Source organism: Podarcis gaigeae, assembly GCF_964106915.1.
Source record: "Podarcis gaigeae genome assembly, chromosome: 6".
Lineage (NCBI taxonomy): Eukaryota > Metazoa > Chordata > Lepidosauria > Squamata > Lacertidae > Podarcis > Podarcis gaigeae.
In genome coordinates this window covers 94,019,368-94,044,193 of record NC_139682.1, presented here as the reverse complement: position 1 = coordinate 94,044,193, position 24,826 = coordinate 94,019,368, and the positions used below count along the sequence as shown (strand labels likewise).

Here is a 24,826-nt window from a genome sequence, read left to right as displayed (position 1 = left end):
GCCCGTGGCCAGGGATGGTGGGAGTTGCAGCCTGACAAGACCTGGAGAGCCACAGATTTGCCATCCATTCTATACCTTGTGCCCATACAGCAACATTCACGCAATCTGCTCTTGTGTTGTGTGTTACATCACAATTTCTACACTTGTAAGTGCTTTCTTTCCAAGAAGGGATATTGAAAAATTTGAATTGGCCACAACATATAAGATGAACAAGCTCAAATTGTGATATGAATTGGTCCATGGATCCCACTTCTAATAAAAACTGATTTGTCTTTAAAGTCTTAGCATTTTATTTCTCTTACCATTTTATTACATTTTAAGTTATCTTACAGATTTAACAATATAGAACTGTTGGTATACTTTCTGAAATACAGTTTTGATGATGACAAGCCCATGTCTGGAACGTCTTGGACATAAGTGAGGTTGGGTTACAGTTCGGCTTTGCAGCCTTTCTTACAGGTTAATTATTTGGCATGGCATGTGCTTGTTGCTCATTTCTTCCCCTCCCCCTATTTTGAATTAAATTTGCAATGGCTTTCTATTAATCCAAAATATACAAAGTCACTTACGAAATCATTTTGTTGTGTATAAGGAAAATAAAACAGAATATAAAAGTTAAAGATCTCGAGAGGATATGGTAATAATAACAAGTTTCACCAGTACAAGAAAGTAGGATAGTCAGGTTAAAGCAGGTAAGTAATTCTGATTGCTAACGCCCTCTTGATCTCTGTCCCAGTGATCTGGAAATGCATCAGTCCATGGTTCAAAATGACAATGCACTTTCTCTCCTCCGGGTCCAGGTGACATCTGAGCAAAGGCCTTTCCTAGCTCTACTTGTTCTCTTTATAGGTGACCCATGTCAAGTGGAAGGTGCCTTTGAGAAAACCTGCCAACATCTGTTGCACCTGGCACATTAAAAAAGAAGGTGAAGTATTCCAAGAATGGAGTTTAACCTAAAGTGAACTTTTCTGTGAGAAATTCACATAGTTTATGCTTTTCCAGTATACAAAGCTATCGCAGAGGAAATGTCCTCGCTAATTAGTCCATCCTTTTATGTGTAATAGAAGGTTCCCCCCACCTCAAATTCCAGTAAAGATAGTTTTGATAGACAGGGTATGTCAACAATTGCCAGTCTGTGCAGAAATTAAGGAAATGGAGATTTGGGCCACCTCAATTTATAGTCCACCTCTCCATCGGAGTGTCCTCTATCCGCCATCCCCGCATACTGTCTGGCCCCTGCGACGGCACTTTCCCCCCCAGCGCTGTTGAGCCTGCCCTCGCTTAAATATAGTGCACAGAACACCCGTTCCACAAATTTCTACAAACTACCCCAGATTATCTTGTGGGGGACTTGTGTGAGGCAAAACTTAATAATTTGGAGTCTCAGGCAGGATTTGATCAAATAAACAAGAAAGATTTTATTAAACAAAGGAAGTTTATGACACAAGTGGGTAAAACATAGGGTACTTCGGATTCTAATGCTATTTCACTTCAGTTCTGTCTCAGTTGTTGCTTGCCGCTTAATACTTTGGTTCTTAAACAAGGGGGCCTTTTCTGTCAGCTACACACCCCTTGGACAACCCTGCTACTGAGGTCCTCCAAGTAACAGACCCAAGGGGTCTTCACACCCCTCTGAACTGCATTGGGAGTCTTCTTATTGTACTTTAGTGTTTTCTTGGGAAGCTGCCCAGAGTGGCTGGGGAAACCCAGCCAGATGGGTGGGGTATGAATTATTATTATTATTATTATTATTATTATTATTATTATTATTATTATCCTCTTTTTGCAGCAGAATCTCTCCGCTCCTGACTGGAATGAGACCTAAGTAGACTGTATTCTCACAGCTTCTCCTTCTCCTGGCTCAGCCTCAGCCTCCCAGTTAATTCCTGGCCTATTACTCTTACAGGAGTCAGACACCGCACATTGTCCTTCACACTAAGCTCAGACTCCTTTCTCTAGCTTGTGAGGGGATGTTTCTACCCAGAACCAACTCTCTCTCCTCTCCCAACCTACAGAACTGTCTCTCCAAATCCTCCCTTTTTCAAACCCCTCTCCTGGAACCCCGGCCAATCAGAGGCTGCCGTTCGTTAACCGGTTGCCAGCAGGGAAAAAGAAGAAGAAAACACTGGTTGACCCAACCTGCACAGCAAAAACAAACTTTTCCGTCACAGCCCCAAACTTCATTTTGGCACAATAGAGTGTTTTGTGTATTTTCCTGGGCTGGGCTCAGACCAGCTTTTATAGAAATGAGTAAGGGTCTAAGGTTGTCTGCCCTAAAACTGGACTGGATATGATGCTTGAGCATTTTAAAGAGGACACTGTTCAGGGAGTGAGGGGATTTCCTTTGAGGTGATCCAAAACTTAGTTTTTACTTTATTCACTTATATATATATATTAAATAGATGAGCTATCTTACTGCACTGGCGTGGAGACACGATATTTAATAGGTCTTAATGCCATCCCAGGGGGCACAGACATTCCTGATTTTTTTCAGATTACCGTATTTTTCGCACCATAGGACGCACTTTTTCCCTCCTAAAAAGCAAGGGGAAATGTGTGTGCGTCCTATGGAGCGAATGCAAGGGGGAGGCAGGCGGGAAAAGCCCCCAAGAGCCGCACACAAGCTTCCTGCGTTCTTGCGGGCTTTTCCCCAGGAGGGAATCAGTCCCTTCTCCCACCTCCCAGAAGAGCCAGGAGAAGCTGTGCAGCCCCTTTAAAGAGCTCACGGCTTCTGCAGGCTCTCCGGGAGGTGGGGGAAGCTGTAGCGGATTCCCTCCTCCCCGGCTCCCTTTGAAGCAGCAAAGTGGGAGGGGAGCAGCTTACACTCGTGTAAGCAGCTCCTCTCCCACTTTCCTGCTTCAAAGCAACTACGGAGGAGGGAAGGAAGGGGACCATGGATCCTCCTCTGCTTGCGGCTGCAGCGGATTCCCTCCTCCTGGGCTCCCTTTGAAGCAGCAAAGTGGGAGGGGAGCAGCTTACACTCGTGTAAGCAGCTCCTCTCCCACTTTCCTGCTTCTAAGTGGAGGGAATCCACTGCAGTTGCGGGCAGAGGTTCCATGGCTCCGCTTCCTTCCCTCGAAGCAGGGTGCAGGGGGGAAAGACGGCAGGAAATAGATGCCAGGCAGGAAGACACAACCACACTTTGACCACTGGAAAGTCCACCTCAGCCTCCCTAGATTTCCACAGAGACAGCCAGGCTAATCTCGATGGCCATAAGTCAGGCTCAGCATTATTAACTGGACTTAGATAAGCCATGGTTCCCCTTCCTACCCTCCTCTGAGGCTCGATTTAAAGCAGAAAAGCAGACAGGAGCCGCCCGCTTTGCTGCTTTAAATAGTTTAGTGCAACATTTGATTCAGAATATTTTTGTGTGTGTTTTCCTCCTCTAAAAACTAGGTGCGCCCTATGGTGCGAAAAATACGGTATAAATTGGGGTGGCGAAAACCTCTTTATGGGCTATATAGCACCCAGTTCTTCATTATTACATACCTGGCCGATTATTGGATAGCTTTTAAGGATAGCTTTCATAAAGCAAAATTTGTGATCAATTACTACCAGCGGTTTCTCTCGCGCCTCACCTCTTTCAGAAGTGGCTGATTCAGAGTAGAAATGGTTACTTGGTCCGATGAAACCAAGTCCACTTTCACAATAAGGTACATGGCATCTGTATGGAGAGCATCAGCAAGAAAATGGAGATTAGTTGCCAAATGTGATGATTTTCACCAGCTTTCATAAAGCTAGGTGTATGTTGTTCATACACCCCTGAGATTCTTTAATATGGGGTTATTTGAATAAAGAAAGCTGTCCCAAATACCGTATTTTTCCATTTATAAGACGATGCTTTTTGCTTTAAAAAAGTGAGGCAAAAATTGGGTGTAGTCTTATACACGGATAGTGAATGCGGGGGGGCATGCGATTAATGGCAGCAGCAAACTGGAGATTGGCAGCGGCGATTGGGCGGGTGATTGGTGGCTGCAGCAAGGCCTGCTGGCGATTGGCTGCAGCAATTGGGCAGGCAATTGGCGGCTGCAGCAAGTGGGTGGATGGGCTGTTGGTGGCGGCGAGTGGGCAGATACCGTATTTTTCGCTCTATAAGACACACTTTTTCCCTCCTAAAAAGGAAGGGGAAATGTGTGTGCGTCTTATGGAGTGAATGCAGGCTGCGCGGCTATCCCAGAAGCCAGAACAGCTAGAGGGAGCGCTACACAGCGCTCCTTCTTGCTGTTCTAGCTTCTGGCTTAGCTGCAGGAAGCCTCCACAGGGCACGGGGAGCCTTCATCCCAGTGCCCTGCAAAGGCTTCGCGGGACTATCCCTGGCCTTTGCGGGAGGTGGGGGAAGGGATAGAGCCGTGCACTCTGTCCCTTCCCCCACCTCCCACAAAAGCCCCCAAGAGCCACGTTCCCTTTAAAGAGCCGCACGGAGTGTGTGTGTGGTTCTTGGGGGCTTTTCCCTGAGGAGGGAGAAGGGTAGGCTGTCAGTGACGGGCTGCCCTTCTCCCTCCTCAGGGAAAAGCCTGCAAGCGCCGCACACATGCTCCACGCATCTCGTGAAAGGGAGCGCTGAGCAGAGCCTGGGATGCATACAAGCTCTGCTCAGTGCTCCCTTTAAAGAATATTTCTTTTCTTGCATTCCTCCTCCAAAAACTAGGCGCGTCTTATGGTCAGGTGCGTCTTATGGAGCAGAAAATACGGTAATTGGCAACTGCGGCAAGGTGCGCGATCGGCAGTGGGTGTGGCAAGCGATCGGCAGTGGTGGGCAGGCAGGTGAGAAATTGGCAGAAGTGACCTCCCCCCACCCAAAAAAAGCTAAACAACTTAATTTCTTAATTTGGGGTTAAAAAAAAATAGGGGTCATCTTATACATGGAAAAATATGGTACCTGGCTGGGAGTTGGTGGTCCCAGAATCCCCCTCAGGCTGTGCAGAATTCCCAGAACTGCCTCCAAAAAAGCCACCAATGACAGAGCCCATCCCACTTGCTGCGCCTCCAATGCTATCGGCAAAGCTGGCTCTGCTTTTGGATCCCGCCTCACTGCCAGGGATGCTTCTCGTTCCTCTTCCAGCACCTAGCCCAGAAAGACATTGAGCAAATGGAACCAAGGTAACTTGCCGCATGGTTTTAGGTGTTGACAAAAAGAAACATACTTTGCGCGTGCATGCACACCCCCACACAAGGTACTATCCTGAGTGCTCAGAGTGTTTTTGGAAGCTTCTCAGAAGTATTTGGCTGCCCATTGTTAGGGCTCACCCAGACTTCTGAAAGTCCTGCCGCTTTCCATGGGGAAACCCAGTCTTGACCACTGAACCGGAGGAAATGTCTGTTGGGTTTTCTGGAGATTAACATTTGCTCCGATTCAGTGCTAAAGAGTGGGTTTTCCTGGGGAAAGAGGAGGGTCGAACAAAACAGTGCCCAGACTCATGCCTAGAGAGTTTTGACGCATGTCTTCTAGGCCCAGGACAAGCGCAGGATGAGACCCTCGGAGCTCATGTTATAAGCCAGTTACAGTATCTTGGGAAGCTCTTAACAAAAAATTCCTTCCAGTAGCACCTTAAAGACCAACAAAGTTAGTTCTAGGTATGAGCTTTCGTGTGCATGCACACTTCTTCAGATACACTGAAACAGAAGTCACCAGACCCTTCTATATAGTGAGAACGTGGGGAGGGGTATTACTCAGAAGGGTGGTGGGAATGGGTGATTGGCAGATAGCTGTGATGAGCCTGTTGACGACTCTTAACGACTGCAATAGGTCTTACAGGAAAAAGCAAGGGGTGAGAAGGTGAAAAATGGCTTTGTCATGTATAATGAGATAAGAATCCAATGTCTTTGTTCAGACCAGGTCTCTCCATGGTTTTAAGTTTGGTAATAAGTTGCAATTCAGCAGCTTCTCTTTCCAGTCTATTACCAAACTTAAAACCATGGAGAGACCTGGTCTGAACAAAGACATTGGATTCTTAACTTAGTTGGTCTTTAAGGTGCTACTGGAAGGAATTTTTTGTTTTGACTATGACAGACCAACACGGCTACCTATCTGCAATTGGGAAGCTCTTGTCATCCCTGCTGCAAAGGACAATGATTTGTTCAGCTTCTTAATTGCCTTTCACAGCACAACAGTTAAAAACATACACAAAATGGAAAACCTATCAACCATCAATAATTGAACATAACAGTATAAAAAACAGCACCATTCTCAAAAGGGAACTCAAAAGTGTCTCCAGCGTGTGAGTCAACTGAAGACAGCAACTGGCTCATCATATTCCATTCAACGTCTGGGGAAGAGGAAGGGTTTACTTGTCACCAAAAAGAGATGGATGTCAGTACATTAACTGCTGCCACCCTCCAAAATGCTCATGGGGAATTTTATAAAGCAAGGAGTGAGACAGGGAAATCTCTATGGACACATATTCTTGAGGTCTCTGAACACACGCCACCAGGGATCCACTTGTCAGACGCTGCTGTTTTCTAACTAGGGGGGGGGGATATTATTTCCACCCACTCTTGTTTTCCTGGAATTAATGAAGTAGAAATTGCTATCTACTTTCAAATACAACAGCTTGAACACTGTGCAGTGTGTTTTCTTATCCCTGAACAGAATTTATACTTTGAAAAAAGTTGTGTTCTTTGTGATTATATAAAGCATCAACTGAAGGACTAAAACTACTGAATGAATGAGGTGGCTGCAAATGAACACATTGCATTCAATCACTTAAGAGTTGTGCAAAATTACAACAGAAAACAAGGAATTGTAGCTAGTTTTAGTTAGAATTTAGGTTAAATCTAATGAAGTGGTCATGATTCTGAAACAGTTTAAATTCTTCTACTGTGATGCTATCCACTCTGAGACCAAATTTGCCAAAGAGAAAGGGTCTGAGCCTGTGGCCCCCTGAAAATTCAAACATCCCACCCCCACAAATTCAATTTCTGGGGAAAATATTAGTGCTTGGTGCTGATAATATTCTGATCTTGCAGGTAGACATTTCTTTTGTATTACCTGTGCAAACTTCAGGTATCAGAGAAATGTAACAAATGCATTTTCAGCCCCTTTTAGAATACCGAAGGAGTAATGAGAGAACCTGCAAAACCTTGAGCCTGGACTTTTCTAAGCAAACATCTAAATCTATTGGCCAAAGTATGGACATTTAAAAAGGGGGGAGGGGAGGCAGGGATGTCTCCTACCCTAAGCCTAACCAATCATGTATCCCGCTTAAGATGCAGCTTCAAACTCGGTCCCATTCCAGTCCCAGAACTTGTTCCCACTAAACAATTGTACCTGCCAGAAACAGCAAGATGACCAGCAGCTCCCAAAACCTCATCATGTCCATCTCCCAGTTCAGTCAGAGGGAAAGACAGGAGACAGGAAGGCTGGGTAGATGTGTTAAATAGAACGTGTGTGATTTGACTACTGGAGCCATGCCAACAGACGACTGCACGGGCCTCTCCCTGGCAAGTGCCACCACCACCAGCCCATTCCTTGCATCTCCTCCACAACTCACCTGAGCTGTCCTGTTCCTCAAGCAAGGCTGGTGGTTGGCAATGCTTTAAACAAGCATTTCAAGGAGGGGCATTGTGGCTTGAAGGTGCCACGCAGTGCAGCATCGCTGAATGCTTTAAAATCCTTCCTTGAAGGATGGCGAACAGCTTTGGGTAGTGGGTGGGCTGTTCCAAGACGACTCTCCCAAAGTCTGACTCACAGGTTTGGAGTCTGATAACTTGTTCCCTTCTCCCCACTCAGAAATGTATATGGGCTGTTAGTTCCCTTCTGGGCACTCGGTTCCGTCTCTCTGGGAGCAGCATCGAAAAGAGGAAAGCAATGACAACTGCACAACATCCCTTCCCATCTTTTTGCTTTTGTCCACTAGACTGTGAGGGCAGAGAATGTCTTGTTTTTAATTCTCCGTATTGTTGTTGTTGTTTAGTCATTTAGTCGTGTCCGACTCTTCGTGACCCCCTGGACCAGAGCACGCCAGGCACTCCTGTCTTCCACTGCCTCCCGCAGTTTGGTCAGACTCATGTTTGTAGCTTCGAAGACACTATCCAACCATCTCGTCCTCTGTCGTCCCCTTCTCCTTGTGCCCTCCATCTTTCCCAACATCAGGGTCTCTTCCAGGGAGTCTTCTCTTCTCATGGGGTGGCCAAAGTATTGGAGCCTCAGCTTCCAGATCTGTCCTTCCAGTGAGCACTCAGGGCTGATTTCCTTCAGAATGGAGAAGTTTGATCTACTTGCAGGCCATGGGACTCTCAAGAGCACCAGAATTCAAAAGCATCAATTCTTCAGCGATCAGCCTTCTTTTTTTTTTTAATATTTTTATTAAGTTTTGCATAAATATATTTCACAGACATACAACAGACAAAAGTAAATGAAATAAACATAAAAAGAAAAAAAGGAAAAAGAACATAAAATACATACAACATAAACGACACGACTTACATTAATTTTACAACAACATTGATCGACTTCCCTTTATCTCGATTTCGGATAATGTTATCTTAATTATCTTTCTGCTGTATCTATTCCAAAATAAAATTTATAACGTAGTAAGCGTTATCTCGTGCCTACTGTGATTTTTTTTTTTTAGATACATATATATTTCTGATTAACATTTTGATTTTCCCCTTGTCTCTATTTCCATATATATTCTAAATTTATCCCATTCATTACTAAATTTTGTACGTTTTTGATTTCTTATTTTCTGAGTCAATTTTGCCAATTCTAAATAATCCATTAATTTAAATTGCCACTCCTTTAATGTTGGGGTTTTTGCTGTTTTCCAGTACTGTGCTATGAGGGTTCTAGCGGCCGCTGTTGCGTATTGAAGAAGGGTTCTATCTTCTTCTTTAATATCTTTGCCAATTATCCCCAGCAGGAAGGTTTCAGGTTTTTTAACAAACGTATATTTGAGAATTTTTTTTAATTCATTATAGATGGATTCCCAGAATTTTTTGAGAATCTCGCACGTCCACCACATGTGAATAAATTCGCCCTCTTTACTCTTACATTTCCAACACAATTTGTCGCCTGTTCTATAAATTTTATACAATTTTATCGGCGTTATGTACCATCTGTACATCATCTTGTACATATTTTCCTTAAGTGTCGTGCATGCTGAAAAGTTCATATCTTTACACCATAAAGCCTTCCATTTATCAAACTCTATATTATACCCTAGATCTACCGCCCACCTCACCATCACCTCCTTTACTTCCTCATCCTTGGTGTCCCACTCAAGCAACTGGTTATACATTTTTGATAATAATTTTGTTTTACTTTCTATTATTTCAATCTGGAATCTAGATTTTTTCTCATTTATTCCAATCTTTTTGTCTTCCGTCCACATTGAATTTATTTGATGATATTGAATCCAACCAGTCAACTTATTTTTTATTTCTTCGTATGGTCTAATCCTCCACCCGGATTCTGTTTTGGTTAGTAAGTCCTCATACGTCCATCGTTCCCCCTCAATGTTTAATTTTTTAATTGTTAAAATATCAATTGGTGATAGCCACCAGGGTGTCTTCTGCTCCAGCAATTTTTTATTCCTTTCCCAGACTTCCAGTAGTGGCCCTCTGAGAATATGGTTAGAAAAACCTTTATGAACCCTTCCCTTATCTCGCCATAGATAAGCGTGCCAACCGAATCTTAAGTTAAACCCCTCTAGATCTAACATCTCTCTATTTTTAATGACGATCCAGTCTTTTACCCAACAAAGACATGCGGCCTCATAATATAACCTCAGATTTGGGACCGCAAGACCCCCCCTATCTCTTTGGTCTGTAAGCAGTTTAAATTTAATTCTGGGTCTTTTTCCCTGCCAAATAAATTTGGAAAGTAGTCTCTGCCATTCTTTAAATATTGCAATTCCCCTAATTATTGGAATGTTCTGGAATAAGAAAAGTAATTTGGGTAATAAACTCATTTTAATTGCCGCCATTCTGCCCATCCACGAGAGATGTAATCTGTTCCATGTATCCAAGTCCTTCATTATCTCTTTCCATGTTTTCTTATAATTATTTTCCATCAAATTTATATTTTTCATAGTTATCCAAATTCCAAGATATTTTACTTTTTTGGTTGTTTTAATTCCAGTTTGTCTTTCAAGCTCATTTATGGTGTCTTCTTTCATATTTTTAGTCATTATTTTGGTTTTTTCTTTGTTCAATTTAAATCCCGATAATTTTCCAAATTCTTCTAGTAATTTTATAACTTTGCCGATGCTCTCCTTTGGTTCTTCCAATGACAACATAAGATCATCTGCATATGTTTTCAATTTATGTTCATTCGCGCCGATTTTTATACCACGGATCTCTGGGGTTTTCCTTATCTTATTTGTAATTGTCTCTAAGACTATGATAAACAACAGCGGTGATAGAGGGCACCCCTGTCGAGTACCTTTTGCTATTTCAAACTGTTCTGTCAGGTTGTTATTTATAATTAATCTGGCTCTTTGTTGTGTGTATATTGCTCTAACTCCTTCTAGGAATGTGCCCTCTATCCCTGTTTTTTCCAGACATTTTATTAGAAAACCCCAGGATCAGCCTTCTTTATGGTCCAGCTCTCACTTCCGTACATCACTAATTCTCCATATAGTGCCTAGCAAATGTTAGGTGCTGTATGAACTCTGATATGTATTATTTAGGGCTACCAATTGGAGCCAGCATCTAGCAAGTAATCATAGTCAGTAGAAACCATCTTTTTATCTCACTACAAGATTGTATCAGGGAAGGGTCATAGCATCCGCTTTGCTTACAGGAGGTCTCTAGTTGAATCCCCTGGATCTCAAAGAGCAGCTTGGAAGGCCCCCTGCCTGAACCCCTGGACAGCCACTGCCAGTCAGTGCAAACAGTACTGAGGTAAATGGACTGCTTGATTGACTCAATAGAAGGCAGTTCCCTAGGCTCCTATACGGCTGGTATTTGGCTCCTATTTATTCCCTCCCACTGTCTATACTCTTCAGTCATGAATATTTATAACTCTGCTAATCTAACACAGCCTTGTTGTTTACTTTTCCTCTTATTGAGAAATTGTCGGCCCTTGTTAATGGGAAGTTCTGGACACTTATTTGTAGGATAAGTGACAGAGTGTTCTATCCTTGCTTATGTAGAGAGAGAACCATGCATTTTGCATTATCTCAGCCTTAAAAAGTTTAGTTGCAAACCAGTATCTTGTGTCGCCTATATTTTATCTATTTCATTCTGCACCGCTCAAGCCCCCTGAACCTCATGACAGCAAAGGATCTGGAAGTAACCCAAAGCTGATCCTTCAGAGGCAATTTCCCATCCATCTGGTCTAGTAGTCTGTTCTGCACTTAGCTTCAGTTTGTTGGCTCTCATCCAGTCCTTTACCAAGGCAAAACACTGGTCCAGCACTTCCACTGCCTCACCTGCAGATGTGAAGGAGAAGTAGAGCTGAGTGTCATCTGCATATTGCTGACAGCGTACTCCAAACCTCTGGATGACTCCATTTAGCAGTTTCATGTAGGTGTTCATCAGCATGGAGGCTAAAACCAAACCCTGTGTCACTGAATGCCTCATGGGGCTGAGGAGCATTCCATCTCGGACAGCCACTCCATTAGGATAGCATGGCTTAATGTATCAAAAGCTTCTGAGAGGTCATAGCTGGTTAGGGTTGCTTTTAAAAATGTTAATTTCAAAATAGGAGAATTGTTTTAATTGTTCAAATTGGCTGTTTTCCTGACCAACCAGCCTCCCATGGGCTTAGTTACGAAGAAGGATTGAAAGCAAGCCCAGCTCATGCCCTTACCAGATGCTCCTTTTTTGCCGTGTCTTCTGGTATATCCAGCCAGTATTATAAGTTTGTCCTAGAAACCCCATCTTTTAAGCGGTTTCCTACACTAGTGGACACGGGTGACGCTGTGGTCTAAACCACTGAACTAGGGCTTGCCAATCAGAAGGTCAGTGGCTCGAATCCCCGCAGCGGGGTGAGCTCCTGTTACTCGGTCCCAGCTCCTGCCCACCTAAAGCACACCAGTGCAAGTAGATAAATAGGTACCGCTCCGGCAGAAAGGTAAACGGCATTTCCATGCGCTGCTCTGGCTTCACCAGAAGCAGCTTAGTCATGCTGACCATATGACATGGAAGCTGTCTGCGGACAAACGCCGGCTCCCTTGGCCTATAGAGTGAGATGAGCACGCAACCCCAGAGTCGTCCGTGACTGGACCTAATGGTCAGGGGTACCTTTACCTCTTACACTAGTGGAAGCTAAAATATACCACAGTGTTGCTTTTTTCTCTCCTTTTTTTTAAAAGAAACCAGATAGAGGATGTCCACCTGCGGATGAAAAAGACTTCCTGCATTTGTTATGGAAAACTGACTCCTGTTCTAAAACCCTTGCTCTCTCGTGGGTGGAAATGTTTGTGGAACATGTTGTTGTTTTTTCAAATAGGGAAAATAACCAGAGGATGCCATGAGCCAAGCAAAAGCCAAACACTGCGTCTTCAGCTGCAGTTTGCATCTGCAAACATAGCTTTGCAGACAGCAGAAAGGGAACACCTCCAGAATTTGAGGCCCAGTGGGCCAAGGGAGAACATCTGCAGCTTTGAACAAGAAAGGTATTCAAAGCAAGTTGTTTGCTTCCGTTGGCACGTCCCCAGATCTGGACTTGGGTACACAGCTCCAAGGCAGGAGAGGCAACGCTAAGCAAAGAAACTCCATCTGCTCTGTTTAAAAACAAATTAGATAAATGGGCCAGCCTGGAGGCTTACTCTGAGTGGCAAAATTTGTTGATTTGCTAGAAAACTGATTGTGGTCAATATTGCTCCGATCATGCTCTAGTGTGAAATATGGAAGACTGAAATTAATTTTGATGCAGATAGGGCAGTGGAGCCCAACAGCCTGAGAGCAGCAGGTTGTTTCTACCAGGGTGAAAGACCTGGAAGTAGCATCTTAACAACCATATGTCAGGAGTGCTCTGATGGTGTTTCCTGCTTGGCAGGGGGTTGGACTCGATGGCCCTTGTGGTCTCTTCCAACTCTAGGATTCTATGATCTTATGCTTTCGAAGTACTTGGCTCTATCAACTGTTACTGTTCTCTTTATAGGGAATGGAAAGGGACTGGAAACAGCACATTGGGATTTTGAGTTCCCTTTTGTAAGCCTGTGCTTGTTTGGATATTTACAGCTCAGCACAGGCAAACCATTTCACCCAAGTTGGCAGAACCAAGGTCTACTTCAGAAGCATATTATGCTCAAAACTACTGGTTGACACGACAGAGGAACAAACAACACCCTTCGGATCATGGCAGTTTTGATTTCACAGGCTGTACCTTGGTAAGTTTTAAACATTTGTAGCTTTGAGCTTCTTCGAGTTCCTTGAGCTTACTAGAGTTGAGAGATGTTCCACTACATGATCTGCAACTTCTCAAAAGAAAATGGGATGGGGTGCAGATGGTAGCAGGACATTTGCTCGCTCCTCCCACCAGATGGAGCCAGAGCATTTCTTACTGCTCTGTTCAACGCTTCTTTTTTTCTTGTTACAGCTCTTTCGCACCACACTTTCCCACAATCTGTTTTGCTCATTAGTTGAGACCCTTCGTGGTTCCCTTCGTGGTTCCCATGCTGGTTGTTCACTCTTCTCACTTTCCGTTGAACCAGGACCACACATTTGTATTTCAGATCAAATTCGTGTAAATAAATAAATTAATAATAATAATAATAATAATAATAATAATAATAATTAATAATAATGCAACTTATGAAGGGAGCCTCCAACACGCTCCATCCCTCTTTTCAGCAGAAGCTGGGGAAATGTATGCGCTCTGCCTGCTTCCCTTGGGGATCTTGTCCACTTGCTGCTACGGACTAAACTTCATTTTAGTGACTACCAAACAAGAATGTGTTCCAGCCGTCTGCATCACCTTGCTATCAGTGCTATATTTGCTCTGAGCACATTCTCATGGCAGGGGGAATGCACATTGTGGGTGGGTCGGTGGGCGTCACAACAGCCCCCCTGAGGTGAGTAAAGGGAGAAGCGACGAGACACAGCCAAGAACTCGGCCTCCTACTCAGAAGTAATCCTGAGTAAGTGCCAAGAGACTTCCTCCCGCGTGAGGGTGTGGCTGCCTGCCTGTGCTAGCTCACTTGCCTGTGTCGCTGCCTGCCTGTGCTGGCTCACTTGCCTGTGTCGCTGCCTGCCTGTGCCGGCTCACTTGCCTGTGTGGCCACCTGCCTGTGCCGGCTCACTTGCCCGTGTTGCTGCTTGCCTGTGCTGGCTCACTTGCCTGTGTCGCTGCCTGCCTGTGCCGGCTCACTTGCCTCCTCCTCCTCATCGGTGCACAGGGGAGGGGGGCACCTTCTGGGACGGGGTTGTGGGCACCAACCAAGATGGGGGGGTCTGAAGGTGGGGAAACCCAGCAGAAGCCAGTTAGGCAAAAAGCAGGTTTGAGCCCCAGGAAAATCAAGATGTGACCTAGGCAGTGTAGGAACAGGGAAGGTGATTTTTGAGATGGTGTATTGATTTCAGATGTATTTATTTCAAACATATAGATTTTTTTGCTGCTGCTGTTGCCCAGTCAGTTGTTACTCATTTGTTGTACAAATCCATTTCCTTCCTGGAGTGCGTGGTGAGTGTTTTGGTTGGAATATTAATTTCCCCTGCATTCAAGGCAATTTCATCATAGGAAAAGACTTGTTTTCCATCCAGTGAACTTGCAGCCCACCTGAACGCTCTTCCTGCCATGGTTTCTGAATGCTGAAAGCTGTGGTTGGGTGGCAGGTGGTTGTTCTCAAGGTCTCGCTCACCTTTTTGGAATCTGGACGGCCGTGCGGACGCCACAGGCTCCGGCTGTTTCTCTCTCCACACACACACAGCAGAAAGGAAGAAAACGGAGAGGGGAAGACAGTTTCTTTACATTTCTTCAGGGTCCACGTAAAATTTGGGTCCATTAGAATTAAAATGGATATCCCTGAATTTGCAGTTTTTCACATGGCGTCCCCAAAAGCTAGCGTCACACTGCAGCTTATAGTGGTGGATCGGACAGAAGCGAACCATAGATTTGGTTATTTTGCCAAGGCTTCTCCTCAGAAACCATCATAAACCCACTGTGTTCACATATGTGTACTGTAATTTGTGGTTGTAATTCCCATTTCCAACTTGGATGGTTTTAAAAAAGGAGTAGGCAAAGCCAGGGGTCAGAAGGCTACCAGTAGCTACCAGTGGCTACCAGTTCTTAACCCTTTCTTCTACGGCACTATTTTCCCCCTGACCTTCCCATACAATATACATGTTCCATGTTCCATAAGGAAAGATAATGAGCATATACATCTTACAAGTACTGTAGATCAGCTGCCTGGACTGTCATTAAATAGGAACCTACTTTAAAAATATAATTTGACATAGGTCTAATTGTGGTCTAGGCAGATGATTTTGAATATTGCCAAAGCTTTATGAAACTGCAGAGTGAAGGGAAACAAAGTTTGCTCTGAGCAAACACACGGAATCAAAAGCTCCAGATTCCAGACTTCTGAAAGCATTTTGACTTTTCATGGAAACCTCTTGAGGCAAGTTCAACTTCATTAAACTAAGTGCTCTGCTAAAAATAGCCCCGGCCGCTTGGAGTTCACAGTTCTAAATGCAAGCCAAAAACTGTTGTTTGACAGTGCAGCAAACTGCAGTGATGCACTAAGTGCTTGACTTTATCCAAACAGTTGTTAACCAACTTTTAGGTGCAATGTTTCATTTAGCGGCTCTCTCAGCCTGCTAACAGACCCTTGCACTTTGTCGATTAGCTATGAATCCTGGGGTTCTGCCTTTGGATATGCAAAACAGTAAAGAGCTTGCGCATGAGCCCTGCTGACCTTCATGTGCCTGGGAGGAAAGCAAAATGCTGAAGAGCCTGAGAATTGGCTTCCAGGAAGACCTGAGCCATGGCAAAATTAAGTACCAAAGATGCAGGGTTTATTGGACTGGGTTTTGTTGCTCTGATGAAATAACTCCTATGTCAGTTTTGTCACTGTCTGGTTTTAGAGGATTGGTATAGAATTTCTCACAATTAGGTAAGGTAAAGGTAAAGGAACCCTGACCATTAGGTCCAATTGCGGACGACTCTGGGGTTGTGGTGCTCATCTTGCTTTATTGGCCGAGGGATAAATTTTTATGTATTGTTTTCGATATGGGCCAATGGCCGTAATAAATCAAACTTTGAACTTTGATTGGCCGAGGTAGCTGGCATACAGCTTCTGGGTCATGTGGCCAGCACGACTAAGCCACTTCTGGAGAACCAGAGCAGCACCCGGAAATGCCATTTACCTTCCTGCCAGAGCGGTAGCTATTTATCTACTTGCACTTTGATGTGCTTTTGAACTGCTAGGTTGGCAGGAGCAGGGACTGAGCAAGAGGAGCTCATCCCGTTGCGGGGATTCGAACCGCCGACCTTCTGATCGGCAAGTCCTAGGCTCTGTGGTTTAACCCACAGCACTACCCGCATCCTTTCACAATTAGGTACTTTGTCATAAATGAAAGCACTAAATTTACTATATGTGGATCAATACATAAGGACCATTTAAATATATTGTGACGTGACATTGCAGTGTTTTTAACAGCATGGCAGGGCTCATACATGACTCAAAATGAAATGAATGTGGTTCATAAAGTCCTTGTTTAGTCGTTTAGTCGTGTCTGACTCTCTGTGACGCCATGAACCAGAGCACTCCAGGCACTCCTGTCTTCCACTGCCTACTTTAGTTTATTCAAACTCATGTTAGTAGCTTCGAGAACACTGTCCAGCCATCTCGTCCTCTGTCCATAGCTGTCAATGTTTCCCTTTTTTAAAGGGAAATTCCCTTATTCCAAATAGGATTCCTGCACGAAAAGGGAAAAGTTGACCACTATGCCTCTGTCATCCCCTTCTCCTTGTGCCCTCAATCTTTCCCAACATCAGGGTCTTTTCCAAGGAGTCTTATCTTCTCATGAGGTGGCCAAAGTATTGGAGCCTCAGCTTCAGGATCTGTCCTTCCAGTGAGCACTCAGGGCTGATTTCCTTAAGAATGGATACGTTTGATCTTCTTGCAGTCCATGGGACTCTCCAGAGTCTCCTCCAGCACCATAATTCAAAAGCATCAATTCTTCAGCGATCAGCCTTCTTTATGGTCCAGCTCTCACTTCCATACATCACTACTGGGAAAACCATGGCTTTAACTATACAGACCTTTGTTGGCAAGGTGATGTCTCTGCTTTTTAGGATGTTGTCTAGGTTTGTCATTGCTTTTCTCCCAAGAAGCAGGCCTCTTTTAATTTCATGACTGCTGTCACCATCTGCAGTGATCATGGAGCCCAAGAAAGTAAAATCTCTCACCTCCATTTCTCCCCCTTCTATTTGCCAGGAGGTCTGAGCCATCATACAACTGCAATTTTAAGAAATGTTGGACACAAAAAAGATGCCTGTGCACAGATGTTTGATACGATATTTTTCTTGCATGCAAAAACCCTTCACGACAATTGAGCTGTTTTTCACAAGAGCATTCAATTTACACCATATGTGAAGAACTACTTCATTATCATTTCTGAGGCATGCCATGTTGGGGAGATGCAAAGATGTCAGATGTCTCTGAGCAACTACAAAATATATTATGCCTACATATGGCATGGGGCCACAATACAGTAGAGCAAATTCTCTGAAAAGTGTAGCCTGGGCAAAGTGAGGAAAGTGAGTGCAATTGCATGTTGCAGATGTTGGACTTGTACCAGGAAACTGAAAGGACTGCTGTCATCAGACTGGGAAGGAAGATATCCCTGATTTTCATGTTTGAAGAAGTTAACCTACAGTATTCTCTAAGACTCACAAACATTATGTTGGGCCATAAGAAAAAAACGTACCATCCATACCATAGCCAGGCAAAATCTTTATAAAGACCAACCAAAATGTCATTTAGGAAGTGAGCAAGAGCTCTTCAGGCAGGAAGTATGTGGCTTGTGTCATGACAGAGACAAAGTTCCTAAATGGCACTAGACTTAGGTGTGCATGGGTGGAATCAGGAATTTCCTGTAACTCTTCTGTTTTGTTTGAGAGACAATGACAGTTCTGGTGTGTCCTCTAAGCCTTCCATGGCAGTGAGCATCAAACAAGCAGCAACATGATAGCACGTAATAAGAGCTTTCTTGTGTTTATAAGATGCTGCAGTGTTGATGGATTGTGTCTGTATCCACAGGAACCTCTAGAAGATGAAGTTTATTATTTGGCAAACACATTCAGGCCTTAGTTTGGTGCATTTGTGGCCCCAGCTAGTCTGGGACAAGTAATTAACATCAGGATTTACACACTGCCTCTTGGGACACACACAGCTCTATTAATTTCACCTATCTTTGGCAGACATATTACTCGCACTTTTGCACAAGACACAACTAGGAATAGGTGGATAATTCCTACATTACCGTGCCAAAAGCTGCTAACCAAAGAGGAGCTCAGCTATATATTTCTCTTCAGTAAGGATGGAAGGACCTGTCCCTTGGGGTTCACTCCTCTTGTCATTTTCCAATCCTCATTTACAGGACCGCCTCTCCTGGTGTGCCCCGCAGAGGACCTTAAGGTCCATGAATAACCACAGTTTAGAGGTTCCGGGCCCTAAGGAAGTCAGACTATCCTCCACCAGGGCCAGGGCCTTCTCAGTGATGGCTCCGACCTGGTGGAATGCTCTGTCCCATGAGACTAGGACCCTGCAGGATTTAACCTCCTTCTGCCGGGCCTGTAAGACAGAGCTATTCCGCCGGGTCTTTAATTTGAATTCAGCCTGATCTTTTATTTCCCTTCCCTTCTCTTCCCTCCCCCTCCCCTTTTATGAAGATTACCTGCTCTGAGACCCCGCCGCTAATTCTCCCCTGGCCTCCTCGCTGGCCCAAGTAGGACTAATTCAGCCAGCTAGCCCTGGTGATTATCTAATGCTTATTAGATGGATTTCCCCTAAATTGATTTCTGAACTTTGAATTTTATTGTTATTCATGTTTTTATACTGTATTTTATGCTGCTTTTACAATTAAGTGTTTTAAATTTGTTGTTAGCCACCCTGAGCCCGGTTTTTGAATTGGGAAGGGTGGGGTATAAATAAAAAATTATTACCGTATTTTTTGCACCACAACACTCACTTTTTTCCTCTTAAAAAGTAAGGGGAAATGTCTGTGCGTGTTATGGAGGGAATGCCCACGGGTGGCATGCCTACGGATTTTCCTCCTCTAAAAACTACATGCGTGTTATGGTCGGGTGCGTGTTATAGAGCGAAAAATACGGTATTACTACTACTACTACTACTACTACTACTACTACTACTACAGTTCTCTGCATTTCTGCAGTGAAAATTCATCAGGAGTTTAGTGTGAATTCAGTTTGCCGGAGCTTGTCTTTACAGGGGAATTCCCTAACTCACCGAGGGGTTTGAGACCCACAGGCTACCCTCACCTGCTTTAGCCGACCAGTCAGTGTATTGTTTGGGGAAGTGCAGATTTGATAGATAAGGCTTCAAATGGCAGCTGAATGGATTTCTCCTGCATGCCTACTCTTCAGTTTATTAATCTCCCAGGTGTGTTGAGACAGAAGTCTAGCTTCTGTGAGAGGTCAAGGGACCAGAAGCAAAGGAGGACAGGGCTTCTGTTGTTGACTTCAGACCCTCAGACCAAGAAGCTGCCGCATGGTCTTAGCTCTCTACTTAGTCCTTAAGTGAGATTATTATTGTTCTCCCTTGTGGCAGGGGAGGGAAAACAGATGTCGGCATTGAATATGGCCCTTCAGGCCTCTGTCAGCATGTAACTCTTAGTTTCTAGTATTACTTTTAGCATGTGGCTTGCCAGTCTTTAAGCCTCAAGTACAGCTGCCCAAATTCTCCGGTTGATGTAGGAATCTATATTCAAGAATGGGCAGAACTTGCAAACCCACGAACTTGCAAATCAAGTTGTTTTCCTTTTAAACAACAACTTTAAATTAGATTTGCCCTCTGTGGTTGCAACAGCACTTTGCCACTGAAGCGGTCATACTTCCACAGTGATACTTTTGGCGCCAAATCTAATTTGTCGCTGGAAGATTCAGCCCTCCAGTTCTTGGCTCAGGTGGCTGTTTTAAAATACTGGATAAATTAATGGAGTAAAACTATTCATGAACTGATAAACATGCTTATCAATTATTATTAGCCATAACAGCGAAATGGAACCTCTTTATACAGAGGCAGAATATCTCTATAACCAGATGCTGGAGAGAGACAATAGGCAAGAGACATTATTGCCTTTTTATGAGCTTCCTAAAGGCTTCTCTCTGGCTGGTGTTGCAAACAGAATGCTGTACCGGTGGGATTTTCATTCAATCAATGAGGCAGTTCTTTAAGAACTTGCAAGTCCTGCATCCTCATTCCTTTATTCTTTGTTGAGAGGTGCTGTATGAAATAACTACTGCTTCCGTAAAGTGCAGAACAGAGGATTATTTGCAGGTTATATGTGGATGGAATGGGAACAAAACAGTCACAACAGAAAAGGGGGGAAATGTATGTGAACTTGTAGATCTGAACAAATTGCAGTAGTTTTTTGTTTTAATGAGAACATTTAATAGTGTGTTGGGCCAACTTTTGCTAAGGGATTGCACCTTATTAAGGCTCTTAACTTCTGTGTACACATAGCAGTAAGTAGGACTTATGTGTGCACATGTAATGGGACTTCCTCTCCCACACCTGCCATAAGGAAACCTAAAAGACCAGGTAAGGGAAATGAATTATTGCAAAAAGGAACTGCGAGAAAGTGGTGGCACACCTGGGATCATCTGGTTTTTAGTCTGTGCCAAACATCAAGTGTTCTACTGATTTTTATCCCCAAAGAACACTTTGTTTGTGCTTGTTCTTGAAACCACAATAAATTAACTAGTGGAATTTTAACTTCATCGTGTTCCAAGCTAATTGTTTTGTCAGTAAGAACCAATTTCCATTACTGCTACTTTTGAAGGGTAAGAATATAGCTGAGACATCTTGCAACTCCCTCTTACCAATGTAATTTAGACTTGAACACTGCAATAAATTAATTAAATGTGAATTTCACTGTGAATGTTTTTCAACTTCCCTTAGAGCCTACTGAGAAAAACCCCCAAGAAGTATCTATTTTATTAGAGACAAACAAAATATCCATAAATATTCAAAATTTAGGGTGACTTTCCCACTGCACACTGTATATCAGATGCTGTTAGATTTTTAAAATGTTGTTTTATATATTGACCAAATATTAAAGGCAGTTTTGTTGGCCCATAAGAAAAATTCCAAAATCGATATTAGGGCAATACCTCTGTGTTACACTATTGGTTTTTAAACTGCTTTCTGGTCAGAAGGTCCTAGATTCTTTTAAAGCTTACAGGAGTTATTGAATGATAAGGCCATTAGTGCCAAACAGATTCCCCACCATTGCCGATCTTCTCTCTTGAAGCCCAATTCTCCATGGTGAAGCCCCACAGGAATGCATTTATTTTAACACATTTCTATACCACCGTTCATTAAACTATATCCCAGGATGGTTCACGCTGCCTAGGTCTAGGGTGAGGAAGTAGACCTGGTGTGAGGGCCTTTGTTGATAGATGTGCAGGGTCCATCACGTGGCGTCAGATGATTTGAAGTTCTACCTGCAGGAGCAGGCACCGATTGAGCTCCAATCTCAGCTCAGCAGTCCCACAGGGCTCAGATGGGTCTCTGCTCTTTAAAAGACAGCAAGCACTATTGCTTCATTCGCAGTTCATCAACAGTAGCTGTATGTGACAGCCTGAACAAATCTCCTTTTACTCCTGGAACGGAGCTGCATAGTGGATACGAAGCCTTGTGCAATGCCTGTCCATTTCCATGAGACTTATGCAGAACTAAGGGCCAGATCAGGCTGCCTCCCAATCTGCTGTCCTTAATGCCCCCCCCCCATCACATGCCTGAGGCAGCCACCTCACCTTGCCTCATCAGCTCTGAAAGAGTCAGCAGGTTTTATGCAAAGTCCTTCCCCATGACCCGACAATTTCTTTCCCCTGCCTCTTTGGATGATGAGATTTTCATTTTTCCCCCTCTACCAAGAAGACAATAAAGGGAAGAGACGGAAGTTTTCCTAATATCCCTGCTGGGACTGTTTCACTGTATTCTATGTTGGCATTTGTATCTGCATTGTTGTGGGTCAGTGGCGCATTTGAGCACATGTTTTCCTGGGTTCAGGTTGCAGTCTGCTGCTGTTGACAGATAACAACTGCGTCGCTTCGCCACACTGAATCATTTAATGGATGCCAGCTCATCAAAGGCTCTGGTCTCTAGAGCATCTGTCCAACCTGCTTCCTTGTCACAGGCCTCTCCGCCTCTTTGGGCAGCGTTGCTTTAAATCATGAGTAGCCAGCTGCCTCATAGAGCTGGGTGGGGAGGGGAGTTGCTGGAAGAGAAAGCTTCATTCAGAATGAAGATGTCTTGAAGGATAATGTCTGCTGGAATCCAATTGCGCTAAAAATGAATGGATCAGAAGATGCTGGGGCTATAAAAGAAAACAGAGAAGCCTTTTGTTTGCATCTAAGCCATTTAAGAAGACTCTGTGGAAGCATGACTGCATGAATGCTAATGGTACACTTAAAAAGTGTTTTTATTGCAGATTCTGCCTTTCCTCAAAGCTCTTAAATCTTTGATGCTACAGAGCAAAACTGGGGCAGTAAATGAAGAATCATAGCATGGAATTTTAAAAAAGCCGGCATAACAACAACAATAGCTCCAGTCATGCTCATGATTAAGCCTTAAATGCAGTTTATGACTGTTTTGGATTCTGGCATTCCAAATAGGGGAATGGATGCAGAAAGTAAGAAAAGTTTTTCTCTATAATGCAGGAAAATGTTTTTCCCCCTGTGGATTTTTTCTTTCCTTGTGCAACCATGCTCATGCCCTTGAATATATCACATTTGCTACTTTCAAAAGCTCTTATAATGTTCACCTTGCTATCGCTCTCCAGTTGGTGTACACACACTCCCTGGATTCCAGCCTTTGGTTCATAAGAGCCAGTATAACATCACAGCTGAACGACTGAAGTCTTTGGGCAGTCTTTGATTTGAATGCTGTTATGGATTGTGTCCCTCCACTCCAATGCCAACCCAGCAGAGTAGTTCACTAGCAGCGGATCACGTGTCCTATTCTCTCTTCTTGCTATCTACCCTGTCACCTAGGGCAAGGTGTGCAGGATTCCCACTGCTTTACGGTGTTCTACTTGGGAGTAGGCGGACAACCAGCCAAACTCCATGCCTCCTGCCTGGCAGCTTCCACCCATCACCCCTTTTTGACCTCCAGGGCACTTTAAACCAGTGCAGTTCAACCAACAGGAGAGGACAAACGACCCTTAAGCACGTTTAGAAATCAGTCCAGCCAAGAAGCCTAATTAAGCAGTTTATTTAAGTGGAGTAGTATTAATGAGTAGTAAACAACTAACCCAGAATATTAGTCAGTGTCACCCTATGCTAGAAAATATAATAGCAAAACTTCCTCTTATGGTCACTTCTGACCCTGTAGTCTCTGGCATTGGTTGCACAACAAGGGATTAAAGATAAAGGGTTGTTGGCAACATTCTGTTTTTAAGGGCTCTTGACCTGGGCGGGCACTGATTGACAGGTCACTCTGAGCAGCCCAACACATGGGTTGCACATAGCCCAGAAAGTGGGCATAACACTTTTGGAGGACTAGAGGAGGAAGAAACCTGAGTGACAGTGACAAGGAGATGGGAGACTATCAGAGCCATAGGAGCCATTCCTAGAGGCCAAGGTCCCAAATGGCCTTGGCCCAGTATACCTGAAGGAGCGTCTCCACCCCCACCGAAACAAAATAAAAAAACTCCTTCCAGTAGCACCTTAAAGACCAACTAAGTTTGTTATTGGTATGAGCTTTCATGTGCATGCACACTTCTTCAGATACCACAGACCAACACAGATACCTACCTCCACCCCCATCACTCAGCCTGGACACTGAGGTCCAGCTCTGAGGGCCTTCTGGCAGTTCCCTCACTGCAAAAAGTGAGGTTACAGGGAATCAGGCAGAGGGCCTTCTTGGTAGTGGCGCCCTCCCTGTGGAATACCCTCCCATCAAATATCAAGGAAATAAACTACTATCTGACTTTTAGAAGACATCTGAAGGCAGCCCTGTTTAGGGAAGTTTTTAATGTTTGAAGTTTTATTCTGCTTTTAATGTTCTGTTGAAAGCCACCCAGAGTGGCTGGGGAAACCCAGCCAGATGGGCGGAGTAGAAATAATAAATTATTACTATTACTATTATCAGGTCCCTTCGCCCCGCCCCAATGAAATATTTGAGGGGGCTGCCCCTCCACAAAGCTGATGGGCATTGCCATTCAAACAGTGTGCATGTGCCACATCTTGTGATCGATTATGAAAGGCGGGGCTTACTTGCCCCCAGTACTTCTTTAAATAGAAAAATAGTCGCCGGTCCTCTTTATGAAGTTGTTACAAGTGCCACACTTTTGACAACAAAAAAGAGGTGCCGGTAATGCATACCCATGAGTACCCCCTGAAAAAGGCACACTGCCTGCCCCCCATACTGTATTTTATTCAAGTTGGCACCTCTGATCAGAGCATAAGATCACAACCTTTCATCAGCTTGTGTGTGGAGTACGTTGTCTAACTTTAGGGAATGGAAGCTAAGTGAACTGGATTCTTATAATGGCGAATTATTTTGCTATTTGCGGTCCATACAATTGATTGTAGGAGACAGCTGCGACAATTAAAATGCTATGTCCCAAATCCGAATCAGGTTACAAGCACTTGGTTTCATTGCAGCTGAATCAACTGAATGATTTCAGGAAGGGAGGGAGGAAAGTAAACAAAAACACAGTGGGAGAGTGGAAAGGAAGAGCT

The 24,826-nt window shown here is 44.0% G+C and overlaps 1 protein-coding gene across 3 annotated transcripts; it reads right to left on the bottom strand.

Annotated features, from left to right (window-relative positions):
• Positions 1-266: 266 nt before the first annotated feature.
• Positions 267-22,533, bottom strand: LOC310846865 (uncharacterized protein). Of its 3 annotated transcripts, XM_083744055.1 has the most exons (7): positions 22,262-22,533; positions 11,248-11,375; positions 10,532-10,585; positions 7,268-8,280; positions 4,880-5,065; positions 3,579-3,664; positions 267-905 (listed from the first exon to the last, which is right to left on the bottom strand). In XM_083744055.1, exons 4-7 carry the CDS (start codon positions 7,317-7,319, stop codon positions 831-833), a joined length of 399 nt encoding a protein of 132 aa, XP_083600181.1. In that variant the 5' UTR covers positions 7,320-8,280; positions 10,532-10,585; positions 11,248-11,375; positions 22,262-22,533; the 3' UTR covers positions 267-830. The 3 variants fall into 3 exon arrangements, 2 of the variants coding, with proteins under 2 accessions (XP_083600181.1, XP_083600180.1); XR_014565562.1 differs by lacking the exons at positions 10,532-10,585; positions 11,248-11,375; positions 22,262-22,533 and having other exon boundaries at positions 7,491-8,059; XM_083744054.1 differs by lacking the exons at positions 7,268-8,280; positions 10,532-10,585; positions 11,248-11,375; positions 22,262-22,533 and adding an exon at positions 6,183-7,214.
• Positions 22,534-24,826: the final 2,293 nt, after the last annotated feature.